We start from the raw sequence: 26453 nt of genomic DNA, 5'->3' as shown, positions 1-26453 counted from the left end.
AAAAATATGTATTAATATGTAAATTTATTAGACTGCTTATCAGCTTTGGAATTCATCATCTAACCACAGATCATGATAGGGATGATTCATTTTCTCAAAGAAAAAAGAGCCTAGTGCAGATGCTAAAGGGAAGTTATAAAATATGACATCCTCAGAGGTCTAGTATGTGTTGTCCTTCATTATGAAATCTCAGGCATAATCAACACATCTGCCCACTCCACTTGATCACAGCAGATATACTCTGGTATAAAAGGAGATATAAAACTGAGTCAGTGAGACGTGAAAGACGTGAAGTTTTGTACTCAGTTGGTTTATGAAAGACCAAACACATACACAGCACACCATGTGTCTGCTTCAGTAGAGGGGAGTGTCAGTCACATCCTCTGCAGCAGCATTACGTCTTCAGATGGACAAAAAAGTGCAGCAGACTGGAGCATACCATTAGCTGCTGCAGCATGGGGGTGTTCACTCTGCAACATGGCTCTAATCTTTTAAAAACATTATTATAAAAGTCTTCCTCCAGCAGTTATGATGTACCTCATACATTAAACCGCTAACAGAAACCATGATTTTCTTTTAATGTCATAAGGCGCTTGGACTGTACCTTTAGCCCCCCCCCTTTGGCTTTGCTTTTATGTTCACCCATGGCTCAAGAGCAGCCAGGTGAGTGTCAGCAGACAAACTGCAACTGAAGCACAGAGAGGATTTATCATTAACGACATTACACGTACAGCCCCAGAGCGTGCAGTGTGTGTTGGACAGTATAAGAGTCATTTAGTATTCAAGAAGAGTGTGTCCATCAGTATAGGCAGATCTCCAGATTCCTGTCTTAACTCACCAAGTCTAGGCTGTAGGGGACAGACAAGAGGAAGACTGCAGAGAACGTTATTAGTGAAAAGCAAAAGAAGAGCAGAGATTGAGGAAGTAAACATGGAGGTGTGGAGCAGCTCGGGCATGGAGAGTGAGCGAGAGAGCAGCAGCAGTCAGGGCGAGGAAGACGAAGAGCCTGAGGAGGAAGAGGAGCAGAGCACGGAGGGTTTGTGCAGAGAGCTGGTGCAAGGTAATGACCAAGCCATTTGACAGAGGCAGCACTGGAGAGAAAAAGAGATGGGCTGACTAATAACAACAACAACAACAACAACAATAATAATAATAATAATAATAAATAGTTTGATTTCTTGGCAAAACTCCTTACTAAATATCCTTACTACAGAATTCTCTATTTAGCAAATCTGTAAAAGCAACGACTCTTACAGTTTACAGCTTGGTGGAGAGCCATTAAATCTACCAATAATAATGTATTGCCATGTGAATTCACACCAATCTGGCACAATTTATATTTTGTAATAAATAATAGTACTTCAGTAATCAGTAAAAGTAATCAGTTTCCCACCATGGAAACACTATCAGCTGGAGTAGAAAGAAACAGGACTATAGAAAGTGTCTGAGAGAATATGAAAATACCAACATATTGTTACTTGTTGTCAGTATATTCCAAAAAAAATACTGAAGATATTGTGATGTATATACAGTGTGTTGCTTTTTTTGCACTACGATGAGTGCTGCTACTGGTTCAACCACCAAAAAAGAAAAATACCCTGGACACAAACACTAGAAAGTTTTATTACACATTGGTCAGGTTAAGAGTTGTTTTTGTAACAAAACACAGACCTTTTGGAGTTGATGTAATACTGCATTGCCGTACAGTTCACCTGTACACTGTAGTCTGTCTATGTTACTTTTAGTTGTTGTTGAGCTAGAGCTGAGTTCACTTACAGCTTAATTAGTGGAAAAACATTTTCTTATATAGGGCCTAAAGGTGGAATAGCATTCCAGAGAATGCAAGCTTATTATGTTTTTAAAACCTGTGTAAAAACATATTTTATTAGTCTGGTGTAGGCCTAGCAGTATTCTGGCTCATTTTCTCCTGTCTGTGATTGTGCGGTTAGTTTCATGTTTCAAGAGCATGTTTTTATCTTTCCAGAGTTTTACTTCTTCACATAAAAACATTTAGAAAGTTTTATGATATTAACATTATTTTTATTTGTCCTTTGCTATCCTGTTGAAATGGCCGCCTACACCTCCTCTCAAGCACATGACTACAATTAATATTGCCGTTCGGAGCTATGTGGGTCTTTTTGTGTGTAGGTCAGTGCTGCTGCTGAAGGACGCCTCCCGTTATTGGATAGCGTGTAATGAAAACACATTTTCATTCAAGGGTCTCTGCATACCTTCTCCACAGGACGATGTGACCCATTATAAATTGCTCTAGGCAGTATGGGGCAGATTGCACTCATATTGGACTCACTTTTATGAATCATTTGAAGGATGTAAGACCTTTTAGAAAACGAGGCCGTTAACATAACTTACTACACTAATGTACTCAGAGATGTGTGGTCAGTTTCAGATAAAAGCACTGCCAGTTTCTGTGTTGAACAAATGTGGTTTGTTTAATCTTGAGAGACGACAGTCATTGTGCAGCATGTAAACATAGAAAGTGCGGTTTTTGAATTATAGATTAGAAGCCAGACTCTCAGCCAAACTCAAACTAGCAAGGACACACACTGTAGGAGAACTGGTCTTTTGCTTCTTGGCAAATTTGAATGCATTTTACAATCCTAATTTAACCTCTTTGGTGTTGAAAGTTAGATTTACAGTTACAATTATGCACTATATTATTCTAGGGATTGCACAGTGAGAACATGATTTTAATCTGTAGAATGCTCTAGTGGAGATGAGAGGATCAGCAAGATGGACCACCTAAGCTAAAATGTGCAAAGGCACCAAATTTAAAACCAAAACCTGATATCTTGTGGTTAATACCCAAGGATACACTTAATAATGGCAAGAAGGATTCTTTGGAGTAGTGCTATAGCAGAACCATTTCTGGTTCCCTAAAAACTCTTCAATGGATATTTTTTTAAAGAACACCTGTTGCAAATGATAGGTGCAACCTTTTTAAAGGTTCTACAGCTGCTCTAAACCCCTCTCAGTGTGAAAATGCTTCACCTTCATCTGTGTACTGTCAATACTGCCACTTTATTTCAGCTGTCCATGTCTAAGTGTTTGGAGTCACTGTTGTGTCAGGCTCTGAGTGACGTAGCTAAACTGTATCTGACGTGGCTAAACTCAGCCAGGGAAACATGTGCATTCTCAATCCAGAGAGGGCATAAAGTCAATTTATCTAGGGCTGTGCTGAATTGGGCATGGAAAATTGGCACCGTTACAGTCAAGATGATCTTAATGGGGCCAGGTCATGTTGAATGAGAGCGTAGAAGCTACTGTGCTGCTAATGCATGCAGGTGGTACTGCTGGCTAATGGGATTGTGGAGATGTTATTACCATAGAGTTTTTATATAGTCCATGCTGTTGCCATGGAGTTTTATGACCTATATTCTCACTTTCTCATTTAGTCTATGATGTTACAAAGTTGTAGTCATATAGCCAATGCTGTTACCATAGAGTTTTACCTGCTCAGGTAGCCCATGCAGTTGCAGTGTTATAAGATGTACACTTACCTTCTTATATAGTCCACGCTGTTATCTTCCAATGCAGCCAATACAGTTACTATAGAGTTTTTCAGCCTGTGGCCTTATTTTCTCCCATATCCAATGCAGTTACCAAAGACTTTTATAGCCAGCTATGTGCTTTGTAATCTCGTGATCATGCTTTCTGTTATTAAACAAAGATTTAAGATTTACTTATGCCAGCATGAATATTTGAAAGAGAGAAAGAGATTACAATTTCAAAGCTACCTTCTTTACACTTCAGAGCCATTGAGGAAGGTAGTATTTAGGTGAAATTTTATATATGTGACAGTCTGCTTTAATCTGGTTTTCCTTTGTTCTCATTGTCCAGACATTTTTATAGTAAATCCTGTACAGTGGGCTACATTTTATAAAGCCCCTAGCACTCAGTAAATTTAAGCTTGTTCATTTGTCCAGCCAAAACATAATCCCCCTGAATAAAAATAGGAAATCAGGTAGTAATTGCTGTGTAATTTACAATAGCTTAGTGTTTTGGGTCACTCACTGAACTGAGGGAACGAGTGTCTATCTCACGTTTATTGTTGTAACCTTTAATTCTATGCCTATTTGCCAATCTAATTACATATATTCACTTTATTCAATTAGATTTTCAGGGTCCTGAGCTAATATAGCTCACAGTCAAACAAATGAAAGTCATGTATGCTGTGGTTATATGAGAGCGGTGTCCAGTCTTATGAACAAAAGGCCGATGTAGCTGCAGGTTTTCGCTCCAGACAAGCAGGAGCACACCTGATTCCAATTCTTTAATCAATTGGTCTTCAAACAGCCAGTCATGTGTGTTCCTGCTTTGCTGGAATGAAAGCCTGTGGATGTTTCAGTTGATAGCTTCACATTACTCTGTGCTGAATCTTTTGGATTTTTTCATATAATATAAATCCTGCCACTGAGCTGACATGATCAAGGGGAAAAGAAAAAACACTTGGCATCTTGTCACCGTCTGCTGTTTTTTGGTTAGACTTCAGGGACAGAATGGCCTCTTTCTTGTGCACGCTCAGCTTTTATTCCCCTGTCCTCTCTCTCCTTTTTATTCTGCATCCTCTCAATTGAAATAATTCTCCATTAATGTGGCCTCTGCAACACTGCTGTTTGGCTCTCTGCCAAGAGTGCAGCTCTTCACCTGAAACACTGGCACTTTGGTCCATTTGATAATTGCTTATAAAGTTTATTGGACTTAGTGTTGTTACTGGTGCTGTCTCATAGTGTTAATCATTGCTGCTGATGATAAACTGGTCACGTTTGCCATGTAATCGCATACAGAGGTTCGTATGTCTGTCCTGTGTGCATGTCAGATGGTTGGAGATGCCTTGCTTAATTTAAAAATGTGATTATTCTGGCAGCTACAATTTAAAAAGAGCACTTTAACACAAGGCCACTATTTGCTAATAATTTATAGCACACTGCTTGATGTACATCAAAGTGTCTTCCTTAGTGAAAGGAGTAGGTTTTATCTAAATAATGATTTGACAGTTTTCTTTTCCAGAGTGTTGCTAAAAGCAAATATTGAAAATATTTCAAGAGATGCTTTACAGCTAACTTGAAATCATAATGGACAAGAACGTAATTGTTACTAAATGTCTGTGGTCATATTGAACAGGATTCATTATATAATGTAATTTAAAAGACAAAATGTTTGTCTTCTTATAATCTGCCTGCCACCAAAACATGAGAATAATAATCACCTAAATAACCCTACTTGATAATCGTTGGTACTCATAAGCCTACATTACAACACCAACTTGCATGAGACCCAGCAGTAACAAGTAAAAAAGCCAATGATATTGTCATATATGTCTCCAAAGGTTTGACAGGCATTATATAGAAATGTTACAGACCCACTGACCAATTAATTTGGACATGTACAATGAAATTTAAACTCCTTGCATAAGAAAATACAAATCTGTATGTATTTGTGTTCTTTTGTAAATTATGTTTAGATGTCTACCTATAAATCAGTGCTGTGCGGTCTGGAGCAGTGTTCTAATCCTGTGCTGTATCTTTAGCCTGGCACTGCAGTTCATTCACGGTCTGTTTGTCAACTGTGACTTGATCTAGCACACGGATGTATATATATCAGACGGACAGAAAATGGCAGACTTAATCTGCTAATGAAGATCATGCTAAGAGGCTTAGCTCCCCTGAGTGGTCCGCCAGAGTGTCTGTGTGTGTCTATCCTGCCCAGAATGCAAGAGGATCCCATACATTATATTATCAACATTTGTATTTATTTAACAAGATCAAGCTATAATATAGCTCTTCGTTTTTAGGTCATATGTTCTTGTAGATTCTCTGGGCATTTTGGGTCAGTATGACATTTTGTATGCCAATTACGTTTGGAGCATCTGCTACATGAATGAATGTAAATGTTTTCATTATAACTGCAGTTGATGCACCACTATAGTTGTGCTTATAGGAGTTACAGGAGTAGTACCAGTACGTGTACAGTTACAAATACACTAGTATATGTACATTTTATAAGTATTGTGCAAAGGTCAGAGACCACCCTTTGTTTAATTAAATTCCAGTCAAAACCATCATTAAGTACAAAATATTAATTTTTTGGCATCAGGAAAAAAGCAGGAAACATCTGTTTAAGAGAAAATTACACAAAATATTTAATATTTTTAAGCTCCTGTTCCTGTTTTTTTGACTTTGCTCTTCCTTATGCACTATAATTCTATCTTATAATGAATATTAATCTTATAATGAAAGTCATTCTTTTTGTGACTTTTAATGAAAGTAGCCAATTTATCTCTTTCTCTGTTAGTCTGTCTCTCTCACTCCACCTTTCTGTCTGTCTGCATCTCTACAGTGTTGTGCTCAGAGAGAGTGGGCCAGGTCACTAAGACGTACCATGACATTGAAGCTGTCACACATCTTTTGGAGGAGGTGAGAAACCATGAGTCATTTATAATGGATCTAGGTTTTAGAAATGAATAATGATGTTTTAAATCTGCTCTTTATTTCATAAGCAGTTTGCACATGCTTAATTTCGCCAAATGCCTTTTCTCCACAGAAAGAGCGGGATTTGGAGCTGGCAGCAAGAATTGGCCAATCACTGCTCAAACAGAACAAAGCTCTGACAGAACGCAATGAACTGCTGGACGAACAGCTGGAGATTGCAAAGGAAGAGGTTAGAATGTTAAATGGACTTCATTGGAGGCTTGTACTTAGTCTCAGATGGCAGAGAATGTAGTAAGAACTTGCAGTCTGTACGGGCGTGGAATTGAAGCCTGTACCCACAACTTTGAGACATCACCCAAACAGGCCTGACTGGTGCTGCTAAATCTGAAACTTGAACACAGTCCAAACCCACATGCGTGCACTAACACAGATGGATGATCACAGCCATGATCTTATGGTGATTTGCTCTGACTGGATTTGAGTTGACTTACAAAGAATAGAATAAAGCAGTGTTTTGCACATTTGGAGTAACCTAACAATATTTATCCTCAGTGTATTTCTATTGAATTGCCTCCACCCTACTCTGATCTACTGTTAGCCTCATTGTGCTAAAGCTCCTGTTGCTATTGCTGCTACTGCCAAAATGCTTAATACATTTCGGGCGAGTTTTACAAGTAAGGTAAAAAATCCACTGGGACCTTTCAACCAACCCAACACATTTCTTTCATCATGAAAGGTGTGATTGCTACTGATGTACTGATGAACTTCATCCTTTATGTAGGCATATTCCTTCAATCAAGAAAAAACAAATCTCCTACATAAAAATCTCTCTTTACAAAACAAAATTGAGCCTGACCTGAATTCAGTGTTATATGGGATGAAAAATCATCCTAAACCCAACCTAAAACTTGTGATATTGTCAGGGTCCCTTCAAGCTCTGTTGGGAAGCAGAAATCTGGTAAGAACCAGGGCCAGCTATTGTAAATACAGGCACTTATACCATTATTCTTTTGAACAGTTATAAATCATAATGTAAAAAAGCCCACTGTGATTGTACTTTACCTTCAGGAAAAATAGCTGATATAAATACACCCTGAGTGGTTTGTAATGAAGTTATTTAATGTTGGCTCTCTGCATGTAGATTGCTCAGCTGCGTCATGAGCTCTCCATGCGAGATGACCTTTTGCATCTGTACGCCAGTTCTGAAGAAATAGAACCTGCTGCAGAATCACGCTCACCGTGAGTTCAACACACACACACACACACACACACCTACACACACACACACGCACACATAAACATACATTCATACATGCATAGACAAACATTTTCGTGACTGATGGTGGTTGTTGTCGCACTTTTAGGGTCAGACGCAATGAGTCAACCTCTTCTCTCAGTAACTACATCCATTACGACTTCCTGCAACAGAAACTCAAGGGTCTGGAGGAAGAGAACCTTAAACTACGCACTGAGGTCAGTTTAGTCACTGGACAGCTTGTATTTTCTCTCAGTCAGCCTGAGGTATTAGGCTGTGCATGTATTGTAGGAATGATCAGGTCCAGTACTGAAGGGCTACAGTCTAGCACAGTTTTTTGGAAGTTAAAAGAAGTGAACACAAGCTCTGCAGTGAATTATTTTTAAAAAATGTTATTTTTCTCCAAAGGTTACAGATAGATAACATAGTTTGCAAATGCTTTTCGTAGCCAGGAAGAAGTCATTTCTGTTCTTGTTTTAGGATTTTTTGCACATTCTTCCTTGGAGAATGCTACCAGTTCTGCAATATTCTTGCGACGTCTTGCATACGGCTTGTTTGAGACCTACTCATAGATTTTTTTAACGATTCTCAAGTCAGGGAACTAAGAGGGCCATTCCATAAGCTTCAGCTTGCATTTCCTGAAGTGATTCATGGTGGACTTTGAGGTAATTTTTGGATCATTGTCCTGTCGTAGAAGCTAGCCGCGTTATAGCTTCAATTTCTTGACTGACTATGTCAACACTGCCTCGAGAATTTGATGACATTTAGTGGAATATATCCTCCATTTACCCATGTTTTGGCTACCATTCAACAATAGCATACAGGCAGTTCTATCTGAGAGATTCTTTGATCTTACAGATCTTGCTTTGACTGCCAGAATTCTTCTTAACTGCCATTTCTTATTGACATTTTGGAGAGTGAAATTTGCATGCTGGAAGTGCATTCATATCTTTTTATAGCCTTCCCCTGCTTTGTATGTTAGCCTATTTTTCAGATAGCCACTAAGAGGAGTCCATGGTTGTTGAGTTTTAGCACAAAGTTTGACGTCAGAGAATTTGTTACACTCTGCAAATGTTAGCAGCTGATATTTCCTTATGACAATTCTTGACCTGCCCAACCAGTCAGTTAAGGGCTAACGATTTATTTAGGTTCTGAGACTTTACAACTGAAATTGTGTCCAAACATTTGCACATGCCACAATAATGATCTATTTTTTAAATGTAAAGTACCTGTGCATTAACATTCATAGAAAATGTTAATTGTTTAAATAGTTCGCTACAGAAGTTTACTTCTTTTCATTTCAAAAATCAACAAAATATGTAATAATGTCTAGAGAGGTTTTTTGCTTAAAACATAATGCAGCTGCATGTGTAACTTATAGACCTGAGGGCAGTGTTGTAAGAGCTTTGAGTTGTATTGTATATTGCTCCACCTCAGGCCAATGAGATAACATCTGAGACCATCAGCTATGAAGAGCAGGAGCAGCAGCTGATGATGGTGTGTGTTGAAGAGCTCTGTAAGTAAAGCCTAATTTCTCATTGCCCTGAGGTTCTGCATGCATTATCATGTTGAATTTTGGTTGTATGTGCAATGTAGTCAGTTCCAATAGTTTAGTCTTTCTCACTGTCTTCCTCTGTCTCTCTAGCATCGGTGAATAAGCAGGTGGTGGCTCTGTCAGAGGAACTGGCCCGTAAGGTGGAGGACTCTCTGCGGCAGCAGGAGGAGATCAGCTCCCTGCTGGGGCAGGTCGTGGATCTGCAGCAGCGGTGTAAAGGGGTGAGAAAGATTTATAAGTATGGACAGGCGACACTTACCACCGCTTACTTTAAGAATCAATAAACATTTTATTTCCTTCTTTGTTAGGTAAGCTTAAGATTCACAGATTGTATATGTAATGTATAGACCAAATAACATTCAAGATATGAAGGATATACTCATTGGCCTTTTAATTAGGTACACCAACCTTGTCTATATGCTAGTCTCTGGTCTCTAGTCCATATTTTGTTATTTAGATATTTATCCTACAACACTGTATGATTTTAAGTGTTTGTTCTGTCATTTTGATCTGTCTGCAGCTAGTGAGAGAGAATGAGGAACTGACCCAACACTTGAATGCATCACGAGAAAGCCAGTCACAGCTCAAAACAGAGGTATGACCTGCCATCCTCACTGCTGTAAATGCCTTTATCACTCTTTTTCATCAGATTTTCATGCTTCTTGCCCTTTGGATTCTATTTTTGTTAAGGTCTAAACATTATTGTTGCTAATAAAGTACTAGAAATGGTATCACCATAGCTATGCCAGCAGTAATAAGTCCATGTTTTACTCTGCACTCTGTCGCCCCCTGCCTGTAGCTGAAGGACCTGCAAGAGAGGTACTCAGAGTGTCAAGAGATGCTTCGGGAGACCAGAGAGGACATAAAGAACCTACGCAACAAGAGCCTGCCCAACAGCACAGTGCAGCGCTACAGCTCCCTGGCTGCTGTCTTTCCCATGGACTCGCTTGCTGCTGAGATCGAAGGAACGTTCCGCAAAGGCCTGGACAGCCCTGCTCCTTCAGAGTACAAGTCAGTCAAGTATATGTGTAACTTCCACAGTTTACTGAATCACACTACAGGCCTAACATAGGGAAATGGGAAATATTCAAAAATAATTTTACAATTAAGTCAGTTTGCCAACAACCAATGCAAAACATGGTCTTTAACATCTAATTTAACCTTAGAAATTTCTCCAAAACATACCATTGGTTTACAGTAATGCTCTCTTACTTAACTTATTGCATGGGCCTACAGAGTCCTTTACATAACATTAAAACATATAGATCAGTCTTTAATTTCTCACAAACTCTTTATTTACACACCAATTCAATTAATCATGGCTTCATCAGGATCTAAACTGGAAAATCAGGCACATAATGAATTACTTAATGAATTAAGTAAAAACTGTATAAAATAATAGGTTTCCATAACACATCATCAGGTTCATCATGTTAGCTCATGATTTTACTTTGCCCTTGTGTCTGTAGAACCCATCCTTGGCGTGTGTTTGAAACGGTGAAAGTGGCCAACCAAGCTGCTCGGCTGCGCTCTCGGTGCCAGTCCCCCCAGGTTCCTGGTTCTAATTCTGCCTCCTCGCGGTCCAGTAGAACCAGCACGCCACGCACCAGCTACTATGGCTCTGATTCAGTCAGCTTCAACATGGAGGACAAACCTCCCTCTGCAACACCTTCCCAGGAGCAGAGGTGAGGCCTGTGTGACTTTATATAAATAAACTTAGCACAAAAAGTAAGGAAATTTGTGTTTGGTAGATTATTTCTTTGTTGTAACAATGCTTTTTGGCAGTAAGTCTTATACCATTGGAAAGCCTGTTAATCCATCCATCCATCCATTTTCTAAGCCGCTTCTCCGTCAGGGTTGCGGGAAGCCTGTTAATTTCCCTTTTAAATGGTGCCACATTTGTAAGGAACATGCATTTTTGGGATGAGCTGTAGAGCTGAGGATGTGTGTTGCGCCCATGAAAAATTTGCCAAATCCTCTCTGCTAATGCCAAACAGTTTATTCTGCCATTGACATGTTTGGTGTTTGGTGGACTGGATGATTGAAGTTTGAAGAAACAAAACATATTGGCAATTTAACAAATTATTCATTTAACAAACAGGAGCCTCAGTAGTGTTTGGAAGAACAATACACAGCCGCAACAGCCTGGCACCTCCTCCTCATGCTGGTCACCAGCCTGGTCACACACTGCTGTGGGATGGCATCCCATTCTTCAACCAACATTTGTTGCAAGTCAGCCAATGTGATTGTGTTGGTCACTCTGGCACGAACAGCACGCCCAAGCTGATCCGACAAGTATTCAATGGGGTTGAGGTCAGGACTGCTGGCAGGCCATTCCATCATCTCCACTCCCAAATTCCAGAGGTAGTCTTTGATAAACCCCGCTCTGTGTGGGTGAGTGTTGTCATCTTGGAGGATAGAGTTTGGTCCCAGACTGTGGAGATATGGAATTGCCACTGGTTGCAGAATTCCATCTCGATATTTCTCTGCATTGAGATTGCCTCCAATGATGACAAGCCTGTTTTTTCCAGTGAGGGAGATGCCGCCCCACACCATCACACTGCCTCCACCAAAAGATGTTACTCTATCGGTGCAGAAATCAGCATAGCATTCTCTGCATCTTCTCCATGACCCTGCTATTCAACCGCCGTAGGCAGAATCTGGACTTATCGCTGAACGTAACGTTCCTCCACATTTTCAGGTTCCAGTGCATGTTTTGCCGACACCAACACAAACGGGCCTGACAGTGAAGGCCTCCTGGCAGCCGATGAGATGAGAGATTGGCTGTGTGGAGTCTGTTCCGGACTGTTTGGGCAGAGAGCCGTCAGGCATATCGTCCTGCAAACCTTGACTACAAATCTGTAGAAGACAGCTTACGGTACCTAAGTACTGACAGGGTGAGGAAAAGATCTTCTTGGGGTGTCATCTTCTTGGGACGCCCACTTCGCGGCCTGTCTCTGACATCCCCGTTATATGGAACTTGGCCTTTAGTTTGGAGATGGCATTGGGGTTCACTCCAAACAATGCTGCAGCTTCGTTTTGCGGAACACCAGATTGAAGTTGCCCTATTGCATGGGCCCTATCCAGATCAGTCAAACGTGACATGCCGATTCTTGGAGCAGACACCTACTGACCACTGTAGCAGGGCCCATGCTCACAGGTGCTGGCAATCAGGTGCCAATCAAGCACCTGATTGGCAGCACCTGGGGGTACCAGAAGCTCAAAACAAGTGTCAATAGCAACAGCAAAATAAGCTGTTTTGACAATGGCAGAGAAGATTTGGCAATTTTTTCATGGGTGCAACCCACATACACAGCTCTACTGCTCATCCCACAAATGCATGTTCCTCACAAATGTGGCACCATTTAAAAGGGAAAGGCTTTCCAACGATTTACTGCCAAAAAGCATTGTTACAACAAAGTAATCTACAAAACACAAATTTCCTTACTTTTTGTGCTAAGTTTATATAATGCCTGTGTAACTATGTAAACCATAAACCACAGTAGTTAGTGTTTTTTAGATAATAATAATTATAATTAATGGTATTTAAGGTGTTTTCTCTACAGTTGGCATGCTGTCCTGTTTTTTAGTGTTGCCATTACCATTAACTTTGAACAGTTGGGCACTAGGCACCACATGTATATTTATTTGCTGGATGGAGAAAGAGGCCCAGCCATTCACTCATAACAGGACAAACCAGTGGGAGAGTTGGCTGGCAAGCTAACTAGTTAGCTGTCATCGTCAAGTTATGTAGAGGAGAAATATATCTCGAGTTTTCTTAAGGGTTCAAAATAAGATTTAGATGCAAGTAATAATTGAATGGAAAAACATATTGAGATTTTTTTCCAGCCCTAGTTTCTGATTTTGATGATTAGCAATAAATATTAGTAATCATGCTACATTTGTTGTTGTGGCTGTGCAGCGGTGTGGAATCCAAGCGTCTGGGTCAGCCGGGTACTCCAGGTGGTCAGGATCTGGAAGAGGCAATTCGTACACTCTCTGCACGACAGGAGAGCCATTCTTCTGAACGGCCATTCTTCGAGGTAGAGCGAGAGAGAAAGCTGAGGGCACTGGGGGGCAATGGCAGTGGGAGCACAGGTGGATCAAGTGGCTTCCTCACACCCAATGACAGCCTGTGCTCCACGGGAACTAACTACTCAGGTAGCTCCCAGCATTCTTCCGGCTCATCCAGCTCCCGCTCCTACCTGCCCGAACGTCTACAGATAGTCAAACCGCTGGAGGGTGAGGAAACATACACACACACACATACACACAGAAGCATTTCATGCACAAAAAAGAGTGACAGCTACAGCTAGGTCATCAGTTTGGGCCAATTCATGTTTAAAAAAATGCTAATTTCTGCTAACACCACTAAGGGGTGTTTAATTATATGTTAGCACCAAGCTAACATTAACATTGTGGCCATTTTAGATTAACACAGACATTTAAAGCTTGTAAAATACATTTTGTATGCTTTATTGTATACTTGTAAACATGAACATATATTGTACCTTGTATGCTAGCTTTACAGTGACTCTTTCAGTAAAGAGCTACCACACATAGCTGAAGTGCCACTGACTGTGAATACTGTGATATTGACAGCTCTTGAAGACCTAACCAATGGGAGAGCTAGCTTGGTTATATTTATCCTGAATAGCACAGGGAAAAACACTGGATGATTTTCCACTGGGAGTTTCAATATTTTAAACATTTTATTTTCAACCAAAACGTAACACGTTTAATAACAGTAGTTCTACAATCGGTGCCAAGTTAAAATACAACAAAATGATTATTTTATTGAATGAAACTGATTTAAAAAATTACACAAATGTATTCAATACGTCCTCTCTGAAGGTGGCTTTCCAAGTATGTACATATTTTGTTCTTTGTACTATAGGTTCAGTCACCCTGCACCACTGGCAGCAGCTGGCTAAGCCCAACCTGGGGGGCATCCTACACCCACGGCCAGGCATCCTCACCAAAGACTTCAGGGAGCTGGATGTGGACCTCCAGCATGTTTATAGCCTCCATGACCTCGAGGAAGACGAACCTGATATGTCCAAACTCCCCAACCCCAATCTTCACACTATGGGTAAGGACCACAGCCCTCCTCTGTTCTTTTAGTTTAGATTTTTTAGTTTTAGTTCTTTTAGTTAAGATTTTGATAGGAGTAGTTCAGATCTAAGTTTTTCTTTCTCAAATCAAGAGAAAAATAACGGTCATACCCGATGAAGTTTCTTATGACTTCTGTATAAACTGCCCTGCATCGGTTTTCTTTATTTTGTTTCACCCTCCATGTGTGTTTGTGTAAGCCTTCTGTAAGTAGTGTGTTTTAGTGAGTATTTTTTTGTGTCTACCTTAGTCAATTCACCTGGTCCCAACATCCCTCACACCTATCCCACCCACACCATTACAAACTGCCAGGCCCTTCATCCCTCTCTCCTGCTGTCCTCCTTCTCTACTGGGTAAGAAACCATTGCACTTCATTGCGCCATTGTACAGATGCCCCACATGCATCACTGTAAATCAGTAGTTCTCAGCCCTGGTCCTGGAGTACCAGTGAACTGTGCATTTTAGAGTTTTCCCTGCTCCCAAAACTCCTGACATGATTCTCATTTTAAGAGTTAGCCAGCTTAGCAGAGATAGCCTAGTTAACAACTATGTTTAAATTAGGTTAGCTAACAGCTTTTTTCTAGAATCTGGGCATTTCCGTTTTCTTGTTTTCCTGCTCTAATTTACTTCATGTAATGAGATAACCAAGCTGGTCTGCTAGTGATAAAGTGAAAACTGGAGAAAGCTTTTATCTTATGTGTGACATAATCCTAATGGTTAATATGCTAAATACTAGACCTAGCAAAATAATTTCCTTTCAGCATTTCTCACTGCTGACCTGCATGGATAAATCCCTTTATTAGAGGCATTTCACTGCATCCTCTTCCAGTGTTATTTTTCCTTTCCTTCTCAGCACTGTATCACTGCTGTCCTTCTTGTTGTGATTTGGTATGAGAATTACTTTGCAATGCAAAGGTAGGCAATGCAAAAAGTAACGTACTCTGACTGTACTACCAGCTTCAGATTTGTACCACTGAATTTGAATGCGTGGCAGCTCTTTTCAGTGAATGTTGGAAGACGACTTGTGTTTTTTTTGCCTTTTCTTTTTTTCTGAAAAGTAGGGCAGCCCCATCCATCCATCCTGTCCAATGAACCTCCCACCACCCCCTATTCCAGTATCTCTTTGGAACATTCTGGTTCTGCCCCGTCATTATCCCTAAACCTGCTGCTTGTTCTGTTGGTTCATATCTGGTTTTGTTCTGGGCAGTTTTCATGTAATTCTTTGTCGTGTTTCCATGTGTGCCTCGTAAGTTGTTTGCATTTTTTTACTTTTACCTGTCAGTGTTTGTTGACGACTGGTTGATGGATTTTTCTGCATTTTGCCCAACTTATGGTCTTGTGATCACTGCCTCTTGAAAATCATCCAGTGAATTTAAAACATTTTTATTAATTGATTAATAGTAAGATAGACTGAAGTTATTTAAAAAGGAAATGATAGATAAATGCGAACTTTGCTCATTTTGGGAACAGAAACAAAATGGACAATGCTACTGAATAAAGAGCCACTTAGGAGCCGAAAGATCCGACTCTTATTTGTGAGCTGAGCTAATTGATCTGGCTCACTGTAAAGAGCCAGAATGCCCATCACTACAGGCTAGTCTCTGCCCACTCTGTGAGACTTGTTATCCCAAACTTTTACTGTCCCACCAAAGATTCACCTGACTCTACAAATTACCCTCTCCAGCATTGCCTGACACAAATAATAAACTAAATACCAAGCCCTTCCTGATGACTATGTTAGAGCAAGAAAGACACTAAAACATGCAGGACAGTAATACTCCAGAACCAGAATTGAGAACCACAACTCTAGATACCTAATAGACATGTGTCATTACCTCATTTTCCGTATCACTCTCATTTCCTGTTTACTTTCATTTTATGTTCTCTCCTCAGCTGATGTTCAAACTGTGATCCCCCCCACAGAATCATTCCAGAATTTTTATGAGAAATTTTATTGTTCTTTCATCAGCAAATTGGAAAATAGGTAATAGTAGAATCCATATGCCTGTAGGCTCTGCTCATTAAATTGCTGCTTGGATTCTGCAGGTCTCTCCTCAACTCTTCGTCCTTCTCTGTTTTTTTCCTCTTCCTCAATGACTCTTAATATACTCTCTCAGTGACAGGAAGCGCTGGTCAAGGCTCTTCCAACAGCTGTAATTTGACCTACCTCTGTAAAGTAAGAACCACCAGTCAAAGCTGGAAAGGCACTAAAATGCTGCATCAGAACTACCTTAGATGCACCGATCATCTTAACTTTATAACTCTTAAACCATCAGCCTTTTGCAAGCGAATTAATCAGCATGTCACATTCCTAGAATACAGCACTTCTTCTTGCTCTTCTTTCTAATATTTCACTCTGTTCTGCTTTATAAGATACACTACATGTATGTAATGCTTTCTGGTGCTGAATAACAAATGTTCAATGGGACACCTTCTGCTATACTCATTTATCACTGCTGTCATAAGAAAACGTCATAACTTTGTATTTCGTGTTTTAAGGTTTATTAGACTACATTAACATAATTTAAAGGGGAATGCCACCAACTTTAAAATGTTTTTGCACTGTTCAGTTGTTGGGATGTAAACTAATTTAGAGTTTTTTGCTGTGAAATTTGATGTGTTAATTGTAGAGAAACCTGCTCAGATTTCTTTAGAACAGTATTCATGGGAACCTTCAGCACAAATACATTTAATTTACACTGAACAAACTGAATTGACATCTGAATTTTTATATGTAATGTTCATAATAGTAAAATAGTGGTAAACCCAAATATAAGTTTTCTTTGGGTGCTCTTTTCCTTATAAGACCCTGCATGTGCCGTTTCACCATGAACAGGTTTTTAAAAATCTATTTTATGCCAAAACCTCAAAAGAATATCTCAGGTAATATATCTGGTAATATATCCTTATCCATTTCATGTAATAGCTTTCTGTGCGGTAACGTTTAGAGGCATTAAATTCTTCAGACATCTGGTTCCTATTACTGTTGTTATGAGCAATTCTAAACTGGTAGGTTTCACATTCATATAGGTTCACCACTATAAATGACTTTGTCAATTAATCTTAACAATTTAATTATACCTAATTTTTTAAAATTCCCCTTTAAGATTTTCCTTCTCGTGTAAAATTACCATTTTTGAAATACAGTGTTTCTTATGACAGCAATTTTGTGCTTCATTCTCAATAGTTTGAACTAACATTTATTTTTCAGTTGCAGCATTTGGGCTGGTGATGCTAACTACCATAATATTCATTGACTCGTTCTCTAGTAGTGTTTCTCACAGTGTTTATTTGTTGTTTGTGTGTTTCCATAGCCTTCACTCTCACAGCCTGTCCGCTTGTGGGAGCTGTGAGCATGTAAAGACCTCACCGGATCTCCAACAGTGCTCCACATATCCTGGTTTCTTCCATAGGACCGTCGTGTCCACAACACCTTCACTTGGACTCCTCCAGCTGCTTTATGACAGAGGCATCTCTGCTTTAACTCAACCCAGCTTACCTTCCATCTTAGGGGGACATCCTACTAGCACAGCTTTAAAGGATAAGGGACATGGAGAAGAGAAACACAAGAAGAACATTTTCAGCTTCAACCTGGTTGAGAAGCTTCAGAGCCTTGGTCTTCATAAAGTGGTAGCCAGAGGATTCATAGACTCAGGAAAGGAGGAAAGACAGTCAAATAATCCTCCCCCGAAAAAACACTAAAAGCTGGAATCCAACGTAGCCTCTGCTTGATGTACCCATCTTCCATGTTGCGTCCTGCAGATCAAGTTTCTTATCCAGCCTGTTCATTACTGGACACATCAAAAGCCATAGAAATGTGGAGTTAGACTTGTAGTAGGTACCTTGACCTTAGATTATGAAATAATTGGAGAACATTTGTTTTTCAGGGATGTCCTGCTGAACATATGCAGAGCTGATAAAACTGATTTGGATCTGGAGATCCAACTTCAAGGCATTTTAACGTTCTAAGACACATATATGTTTTCATGTCGCCGTTTTAATTAGCGTGTTTTGAACACTCATCAAAAGGGAATACGAGTTCTGTCATTATTATTTAAGAGTTTTTTTTGTTTTTTAACTATGAATACTGGTCTCCACCATCATATCACCATGTGTCTTGATGTATATGAGCACTAAATATTATTTATTAGTGTCAGCGTAGAGAAATATGCTGAATCTTTGTAATGTAATGCAATACCTTCAAAGCCAGTGACCTCTGATTGGTCTTTATACTGAAAATTAATTTTGACTGCTTGTGAGCTACTTATTAGCTATTTTCATGACAATCTGTGCATGTGTTCTTGCTCTTAGAAATGCTGGATCTTCTGAGCATATTGTTCAGTATGTCTAGTTGGAAAATTCACAATATTTTATACAGCGGCTTTTAGAACCCATTTAAGTTCCCCATAACATACGAAGCGTGTTCACAGACTGTAAAGGTGCTTCAAAGTATACTTGAAGCTACTATAACTGACCAGAAACTTGTATTGTCTTCACTGCTATTTAAGTCACACTGCTGTAAAATAGCATGCTGTACACACATGAAGAGATTTATCACAGTTGTTAGCACCATGTCAAATGTTTTGCACATGCAGATTCAGCAATAGATTTATTGAATTGGAGCATTTTAAATACCTCATCCAGTCACATGCTCCCTTGTTCATTTTGGTACTGAATGCTGTATTAAGTCTATGTATGACACATGCCATTTCAAGGGCACCTGCTTTTTCACTGTTGCCAGTCTGGTTTGTCTGTATTGTGCAGTCAAGTGATTGACTCGCACCAAAATCCATTAATAATGACACAGTACTTTATAGGGCTCTCCGTATTAAATGCTCTGTAGAAGTAACTGCAGTTAACTCTTGTGTTAGTTGCTGTTAAAGGGGAATTCCACCAATTTTCAAAAGTTCTGTATAATGCAGTTGTATGTAAACAAGCTAAATCAGCGTGTTTATACGGTGCAAGAAACTTGTAGAGAATTTACAGGCTCTGTTTTCTTTACAATGGTGGTGATAGGAACTAGTGGTTGTTATGTCTACAAATCAAATATATCCATTTTTTGTACTATCCAAAATTACTACTGGATCTACATGTCTTAAGTTTTATATGTAATATTGATAATGGGAAAAATAGCGGTAAATCTGAAAAAAAAAAAATTCAACCATTTTGACTGCGTTTATCTCCACCATAAACTAATTGAAAAAACCAAACATTACATTTTAGACCAGAACCCTGTGTCAAAACTGTAAAGCTTTCTGTGAGTAACCTTTAGAAGAAGAATGCTTAAGACATCTAGTTCCTATCACAACACGTGGCAAGTGTCTCAATTCTGACTTTGTATGTTTCTCTAGAAGGTCACGTTTCATACCAAATCACTCCAAATACGTTTGCCTACATTTTAATGATGTAATTATGCAGTAGAATTCCCCTTTAAGCGCCAGATTTATTACCTGCAACTCCACCCTTAAATGAAGCATTACATATTAGGGTTCTACAACCAAATTATCTTTTTAGTACTATCAAAGATATTGTTTGGACATCACAGTTGTTGGCATTTTTCTATACACTCAAATCTCTCTCCCTCTGCTTTATATTAAGAGATCCCTATTAGTCCCGCAACAGGGAAATTTAACCCATTCGTGCAGTGAAATACCACATACACACTAGTGTGCGCACACACAAGGGGCAGTGGGCACACTTACCCAGAGCAGTGGCCAGGCCTATCCGCAGCACCTGGAGAGCAATGGAGAGCCTTGCTTAAGGCTCTGGGGATGGAACCAGCGACCTTCTGGTCACAGGGCCAGTTCCCTAACCTCCAGCCCATGACTGCCCACATATTTTATATGTACACAGATCATCCAAATAAGACATGAGACTTTTGATAAAAAGATTTGGGATATGGGAATTTAGTAAGCAGAGAGTAACTGCAAAAAAAGGTGTTGGCCTAAATAATAGATTGCAGGTTGAGTGTGATTTTGCTTTTGTAAGATTGAATATATGAGAAGTAACTATAAAAATAATGTGGTTTTGAAAAGATTATATGTCTGATTGAAAAAATAATATCTCTACAGGAGAAACAAAAGTGAACTGAAAACACTGACAAACCACACCTTATGACTGCATTATCTGTAAGTACTCAGTAATTGACATGGGTAGAAAAAGGATCAAATTGGCCAATGCTGAATAATGATTGTACTTTTTGTGTTATTTTATGCTCTGTAAAGACAATGTCACTATTGCTTGTCAGTGATTAAATGGACTGTTTTCTGTTATGATAAAACATGAGTTTGAACGAGTGCTATGTACAGTACTGTAGCATATGTAAATGAATGTTTCTGTACATTTCCAATAAACACAAGCATTTTCCCTCCACCCTCCCCTCTTCTGGGGACCAATTTTTCTTTATTACTGGCATTACAAATTTCTTTTATATGCAGTCATTGTAGAGAAGGAGGACAACAAACTGCAAACATACAAACAAACAAAAATTACAAGGGGGAATAAAGGAGAAAAAATGGTAGAAATTGGGAGAAAAAAAGGAACAGAATATGTAAAACATAAAGAAAAAAGAAAATAGAAATTATAATATTTTTACCCTCAGACAATGAATTGAGCTATAGCTATATATTATACCTGCCATAAATATTTATTTGTGTGTGTGTGTGTGTGTGTGTGTGTGTGCATGTGTGTGTGTGTGCGTGTGTGAGAGAGAGATCAGGAACATTCAGGTAGAGGCAACAGGTAGGTACAAAAGCCGATGGAAGGTATTTGTAGAATGGCATTTAGTGTTGACCGTGCTTTTTTGTATTTGTGAGATCTGTTTTTGATAGATGCTGAGATTTTTTCTATTGCTATGTGATCTTTTCCTTGTTTTCCAGTTTGTCAGAATAGTCTTTTCAGCAATGGTGAGCATCACCAAAAGTGTTCTGTTTTCTCTGATTGTATTACTGATTGTAATACAATCAGTGGAAAGTTCATCTAGCGTTTGTGGTCATTATTTATAGTTGAGAGTAATGGGTTTAAATTGAGTTTAGGCAGCTCTGACACCTGGGAGGTAATTTTGATGCCTAGATATGTTACGTATTGGGTGCTCAAGGGGAAAGGAAGAGACTGTGCTACTATATCTGATAAGTTCATATTGATTGGTAGTATGGTATATTTAGTCCAGTTAATAGAGTAATTGGAGATTTTGGAGTATCTTTCAATAATTTTTATGGCTTGAGGAATTGAGGTGGGGGCATTCTGCAAAAACAGATGTCATCTGCATATAAACTGATTTTGTGTTCTACAGTTTGGGTTTGGATACCTTTTATGTTTGTGTTTTGTTGTATACCTGCTGTCAACGGTTCTATAAAAATTGAGAATAGGAGAGGTGAGAGGGGGCATCCATGCCTTGTACCTAAAATAAGATAACTTTGTATTCTGGTGACTGTGAGTGCTGATTGGAGCATGAGGGAAGGTCAGGAGTCATGTGAGACGTGATCTCCCAGTGAATTCTGGGAAATGGAGTTCAAGGAGTTCAAATGGAGCTCAGACAGACAGACAGATGGGGGAGTGAGAGGGAGAGAGAGAGAGAGAGAGAGAGAGAGAGGGGAGGGGGCAATTTGCCACTATTAAGTGGCTAATATAACCACGGAATTATATTTTTATCACGGTACAATTGGCCATCGACATAGTTTGTCCACAGAGATAACTGCTCTTTTGCCTTCCTTTATGATTTCTTTTCTAATCGTGAACAGATTTCTCCGTCTGTCCAGTATTTCCCGTGGAAACTGGTCATTGATTCTGAAATCTGTGCCTCGGAGTTCTCTTCCTTTACTCATGATGAGCTCTTTGTGTTTATAGTGTTTGACTTTAGCAACCCTGGGTCCCGGTCGTTTTTCTGTTTTTTTCCCTTCTAATTGGTGTGCTCGGCAAAATGTCATAGATGAGGCTGGTTCCAGTGAAATGTTTTGAGTTTAGTGACCATGAAATACTTTTAGGAGATCTTCAGGGTTTTCCGGTGTGTGTTCAGGAATGCCAGAGAAGACAATGTTGTCTCTCATACTATGTCCCTGTAAATCGAAAAATATGTTTGCTTCTGATATAATTAATTCTAGATATGTCTTAATAGCCTCTTTGGCAGTCTACTGTATTGCCTTAAAATAAGCTGTGGAAAAGATTACACAAACTTGAAAATAACTTTTGCCTGTTGTGGATGCAAACGTAAACTTTATTTGGTCACATTAGACTTCAAACAAACATCAGTAAACTGAATAAAAGACAAGTTTCAGGTGCATTGAACATTTAATGAAATGCAAAGTAGTGCAGACTGTCACAGTGAGGGTTAACATCAGTCTGTGCTCCTACGGCCAAAGTCCACCCAGCCCTGATAGTCTGAGATGCAGTCTTCGCGTTGAATAATCTCTGTCAAAATAAAATGTATCACAAAATTACACTGAGGGTAAAACTTTTCATTTTCCTCCTGCTCCTGCAAGGATGATATACTCATGAATGAGTCAATATTTGAATTTGTTGAAATGAACTGAATACAGATAGATTGGAACATAAAATGTGAACAGGCTACTTAGGAAAGATGAAATATCAGTAACACTTTATTTGGATGGTCCACTGTTAGATGTTTTGTAGATGCTCAGTCTATTTTTAACTAACATTCAATTAAATATCTATTAAATGCAATTGAACTTAAAGTTCTGTGTGAAAGACTCTATTAAATCTATGCCTATTCCTAAACTTAACCCTAACCTCAGTACAAAACCTACCTTACTACCCCAACCTTAATGATAATCTACTGAGTACCACCAGACAGTTTTTCTACACTCTCAGAAAAAAAGGTACGACACAGTCATTGGGGCAGTACCCCTCTTGTCACTGCGGTGGTACCCTCAGGGGTACATCCCAGTACCTTTAGTCAGGGAACATAATTGTACCAGCATACACTGAAAATATATTTTCTAAGTTGTATTGACTCCACACACCCCGTCTTGTCTCCAGGCTTTTATTTCATTGTTCTGATTTAAAACGTTTGGTTATGAAAAGGTACAAATATCTACTTTTCCACTAGGAAAAACTCATGTAAGGTACACCACTGGACCTTAAAACCACTGTTGTACCATTGAGGGTACACTTTCATTGTTTGTACCTTGATGAATGAATCATGTACCTGCATAGTATGTTTATTTCTAACAGTGTAGTGAGTAGCAACATCAATGGACAGTCAATCGCAAAAAGTACGTACAACAATACACACACACACACACACACACACACACACACACATAAATGTGCTAGGATTGATACACAACAAAAGCATGCCTGAGAATTTACATTTATAAGTGTAGAAAGATAGAAACATGATAGGGCGCCGTTGTTGGCCCACTGACTGCAAAGCTGGTCATCCACTGTTTTTTGGCCATGTTTTTTCTGGGCGGCCAACTGGGGGTTAAGTAGAGTATTAGAACAAATGCCACTTTCCCTAGCTCATTTTTCATTTGCAGTCCAACTGATTTATGTTTTCTTCATTTCCTTCTTTCTTTATCATTTCTAAATGAGTTTACTACATAATTTAAAAAGCAATATCACAAATGAAGCCTAAGGTATACAGCTGTAAGCAATCTAGCACAGTGTCAGCAACATCCATCCATCCATACATCCTTTTTCTAAGCCGCTTCTCCCTCAGGGTCGCGGGGGCGGGGGGGCATTTAGTCGATGGGTGCCGATCTTATTATCAAGACAATGGACATGCAAACGATTCCAATCTTATGTGTTTGTGCCATTTATAAGTAGTAAGCAGCATCAGTCGCTGACTAGAATAATGCTAGCTTCACTCGCGAATCGATGAATAGTTGAGTCGGACGGTCAGGACATATAAACAGACGGTTCTAAAGAATCGGTTCGGTAGACTGAATCAAACTTCCCATCGCTATTCCCCACCCTTACCTGATAACGCCTGTAGGATCTGTTTGGAAATGATTTCGCGCTGATCCTCTGCCAGGCGCTCTGTCCTCGCAGTCCGGGGCTGAAGATCTTCCGGCAGGCGGTCGGAGGCAGCAGAGCCCAGGCGAAGCCCCATCCTCTTGGGCTGCTCCGCGGAGCTCTGTGAGTGTGCGAGCGGCGAGCCCGCACAGATCAGCGCCAGCGCCGCCATGAACGTTAGCACTGTGAACGTAGCACTCATACCTGAGGCGAGAAGTTATTCTTCAAAAAACGAACATAAACCACACTGAGCAGTTTTAAAACCTGTTAGGTTTGTGCAACCTACAACTACATGAAGCCATTTCCTGTATATATTACCCTAGGGGTATCCCAGTATAATGCCCCCCAAAAACATTTAAGAAGATATTTTGTCTTTTAGCATTGATGCTAATTTACCTAAAAAAATTCAGGAGCAGGAGCGGCAAGTTAGCTGCAGTGTTGAAAAGTTTAACTGTACACCTGTTCAGCTTTAGTCTGTTATATATAGCCGATTCATAATGGAAGGATGACTGTAACAGTCAATAATTTCTCTTTAAGAATAAAAAAAAGTAATGTTGCCACAGTAAACAGCCAAACTTAATGTTGCTAACTGTAAATGGGTCACCTGACATTTGGGTAGTCCATAAGTCAATAAGAGCCAAAGATAATCAAATTGCCCTTAAAAACGCTACAGTAATTCTGTCTAAATTACACATTGGGTCTAAACTTTTATTTGAACTAAAGTTATTTGCATACACTCACATTTGAGTTTAACAGAACTAAAAACAAGCCCTTTTGTGTATTGTGTATCACATCAGTGTCGGTACACTGCACCTTTGAATGATAGGGATCTTGGCTCTTATGTTACGTGTCATCAAGGTTTTGGTAATGACAGTGTATTGGCATTGATTGATTGGAGCCAAAATAAAGGATTAAGTGGCTTTGCTGACGCAAACATTCTTGTGTTACGCAAAATGGACAGCGTATCTCATCCTACAGATATACTCTGTTATATGTACATAAAGATTTTAGCCAGGGATGATTGTCTATCCATGCAAGACTGTAGGCCTCAGTGTGTGCCAAGAGCAAACAATTCAATACAGCATGCACAACTTTCACAGAAATCAGCTGCAGTAGTCAAAATCAATTTGATGTGTTCCATGTGATTGTCATTTGAAAGCTGAAGGCTACTAATCACAGTACATGGACACTGGGACAGATACACTGTATTTTGGAAAGGGCACTTAATAGGTTGTATATCAAAGAAATAAGAAACAAATGTTATCACAGCTCACAGCTTGCTTCTTTTTTCTTAACCTATTTGTTTTCCTTATGAAACAAGAAAGTTAAAAGTATTTAGTTCAAAAATGAACAGTGGAAAAAGCATCTGTCAGCGCTAAACCATGGGCAGTAACCTGCTCCTCACCACCTGTGCAGAAGTGCTAGGTTTTTGCATAAAACCTTAATATTTTCCCATGTAATGTAATGGAATAACACAAGAAGGTGACACTTTGGTAACTAGAAAAACATCCAAATAAGTAAATAAATAAATGAAATTCCTAAGAAACGGAAGTTATCATACAGGTCTTCTGGCTGAGATTGTTATCTAGGTGTGGCTAATATTTGTAGAAGGTGAACACACCCATTTCTTTTTAAACCCAGATTAAGAAAAACATTTTCTATCTGAAACATAAGCATTCACTTAAATGCTTCTAGAGAATGAAGAGGATTCACTGTTTGCACTGAAAGCAGTACTTTTGTTTTTTCAAGGAACTCAATGCAAATCCCACCTATTCATACAGATTTTGAAGCCGAGTTTTGATAATGAATAGAAAATTTTTTTATCTTTGTTTTATTTGTGCTACATTAACTCCTTAAATGGTCACTTATTACACTCTTCTATAACCCAAGAAGAGCACAGCCAGTTTGCATTGAAGTCTTAATACATTATAAGCCTGTGTTTTTAAGGGGTTAAAAGATGAGTTTTCTAAGACTGAGAATTAAAGCACAAAACAGAGGAAGGCATTGAGAGAGATGAGTTTACTTAAGAAATACATATGGTTTTTGTCACATGAATTCACATGAAGAGATTTCATAAGTCTTATTTGTCCAAAGTTATGGTGATGAT

General features: G+C 39.2%; 2 protein-coding genes across 7 annotated transcripts; one reads left to right on the top strand and one right to left on the bottom strand.

Moving 5' to 3' along the window:
* Positions 1–677: 677 nt before the first annotated feature.
* si:dkey-28e7.3 (trafficking kinesin-binding protein 1) lies at positions 678–20743 on the top strand. Of its 6 annotated transcripts, none has more exons than XR_001858708.2 (15): positions 678–1060; positions 6358–6434; positions 6562–6678; positions 7591–7688; positions 7814–7922; positions 9142–9220; positions 9350–9480; positions 9780–9854; positions 10059–10270; positions 10729–10944; positions 13182–13501; positions 14157–14351; positions 14622–14724; positions 16265–16355; positions 17686–17809. XR_001858708.2 is itself a non-coding variant. In XM_017716640.2 (15 exons), exons 1-14 carry the CDS (start codon positions 931–933, stop codon positions 16526–16528), a joined length of 1902 nt encoding a protein of 633 aa, XP_017572129.1. In that variant the 5' UTR covers positions 678–930; the 3' UTR covers positions 16529–16547; positions 17686–17824. The 6 variants fall into 6 exon arrangements, 4 of the variants coding, with proteins under 4 accessions (XP_017572129.1, XP_017572128.1, XP_037401301.1 ...); XR_001858707.2 differs by lacking the exon at positions 17686–17809 and adding an exon at positions 16489–16547; XM_017716640.2 differs by lacking the exon at positions 16265–16355 and adding an exon at positions 16489–16547 and having other exon boundaries at positions 17686–17824.
* Positions 20744–22563: 1820 nt separating this feature from the next.
* LOC108438696 (gastrin/cholecystokinin-like peptide) lies at positions 22564–24792 on the bottom strand. The gene is made up of 3 exons (XM_017716676.2): positions 24743–24792; positions 24311–24550; positions 22564–22777 (listed from the first exon to the last, which is right to left on the bottom strand). Exons 2-3 carry the CDS (start codon positions 24546–24548, stop codon positions 22704–22706), a joined length of 312 nt encoding a protein of 103 aa, XP_017572165.1. The 5' UTR covers positions 24549–24550; positions 24743–24792; the 3' UTR covers positions 22564–22703.
* Between the last annotated feature and the right edge of the window lie 1661 nt (positions 24793–26453).

The sequence above is a fragment of the Pygocentrus nattereri genome, chromosome 15, assembly GCF_015220715.1.
Source record: "Pygocentrus nattereri isolate fPygNat1 chromosome 15, fPygNat1.pri, whole genome shotgun sequence".
Taxonomy (NCBI): domain Eukaryota; kingdom Metazoa; phylum Chordata; class Actinopteri; order Characiformes; family Serrasalmidae; genus Pygocentrus; species Pygocentrus nattereri.
The sequence above is the reverse complement of the archived record's forward strand: the minus strand, read 5'-3'. Positions and strand labels throughout refer to the sequence as shown.

Excerpts from the sequence above, each read along its gene's own strand:
- si:dkey-28e7.3 (XM_017716639.2), top strand. The coding sequence starts at position 931 with ATGGAGGTGTGGAGCAGCTCGGGCATGGAGAGTGAGCGAGAGAGCAGC. Across the intron at positions 6,679-7,590 it reads TGGAGATTGCAAAGGAAGAG|ATTGCTCAGCTGCGTCATGA; the intron begins GTTAGAATGTTA and ends CTCTGCATGTAG. Across the intron at positions 9,221-9,349 it reads GGTGTGTGTTGAAGAGCTCT|CATCGGTGAATAAGCAGGTG; the intron begins GTAAGTAAAGCC and ends CTGTCTCTCTAG.
- LOC108438696 (XM_017716676.2), bottom strand. The coding sequence starts at position 24,548 with ATGAGTGCTACGTTCACAGTGCTAACGTTCATGGCGGCGCTGGCGCTG. Across the intron at positions 22,778-24,310 it reads GATCCTACAGGCGTTATCAG|AGATTATTCAACGCGAAGAC; the intron begins GTAAGGGTGGGG and ends TTATTTTGACAG.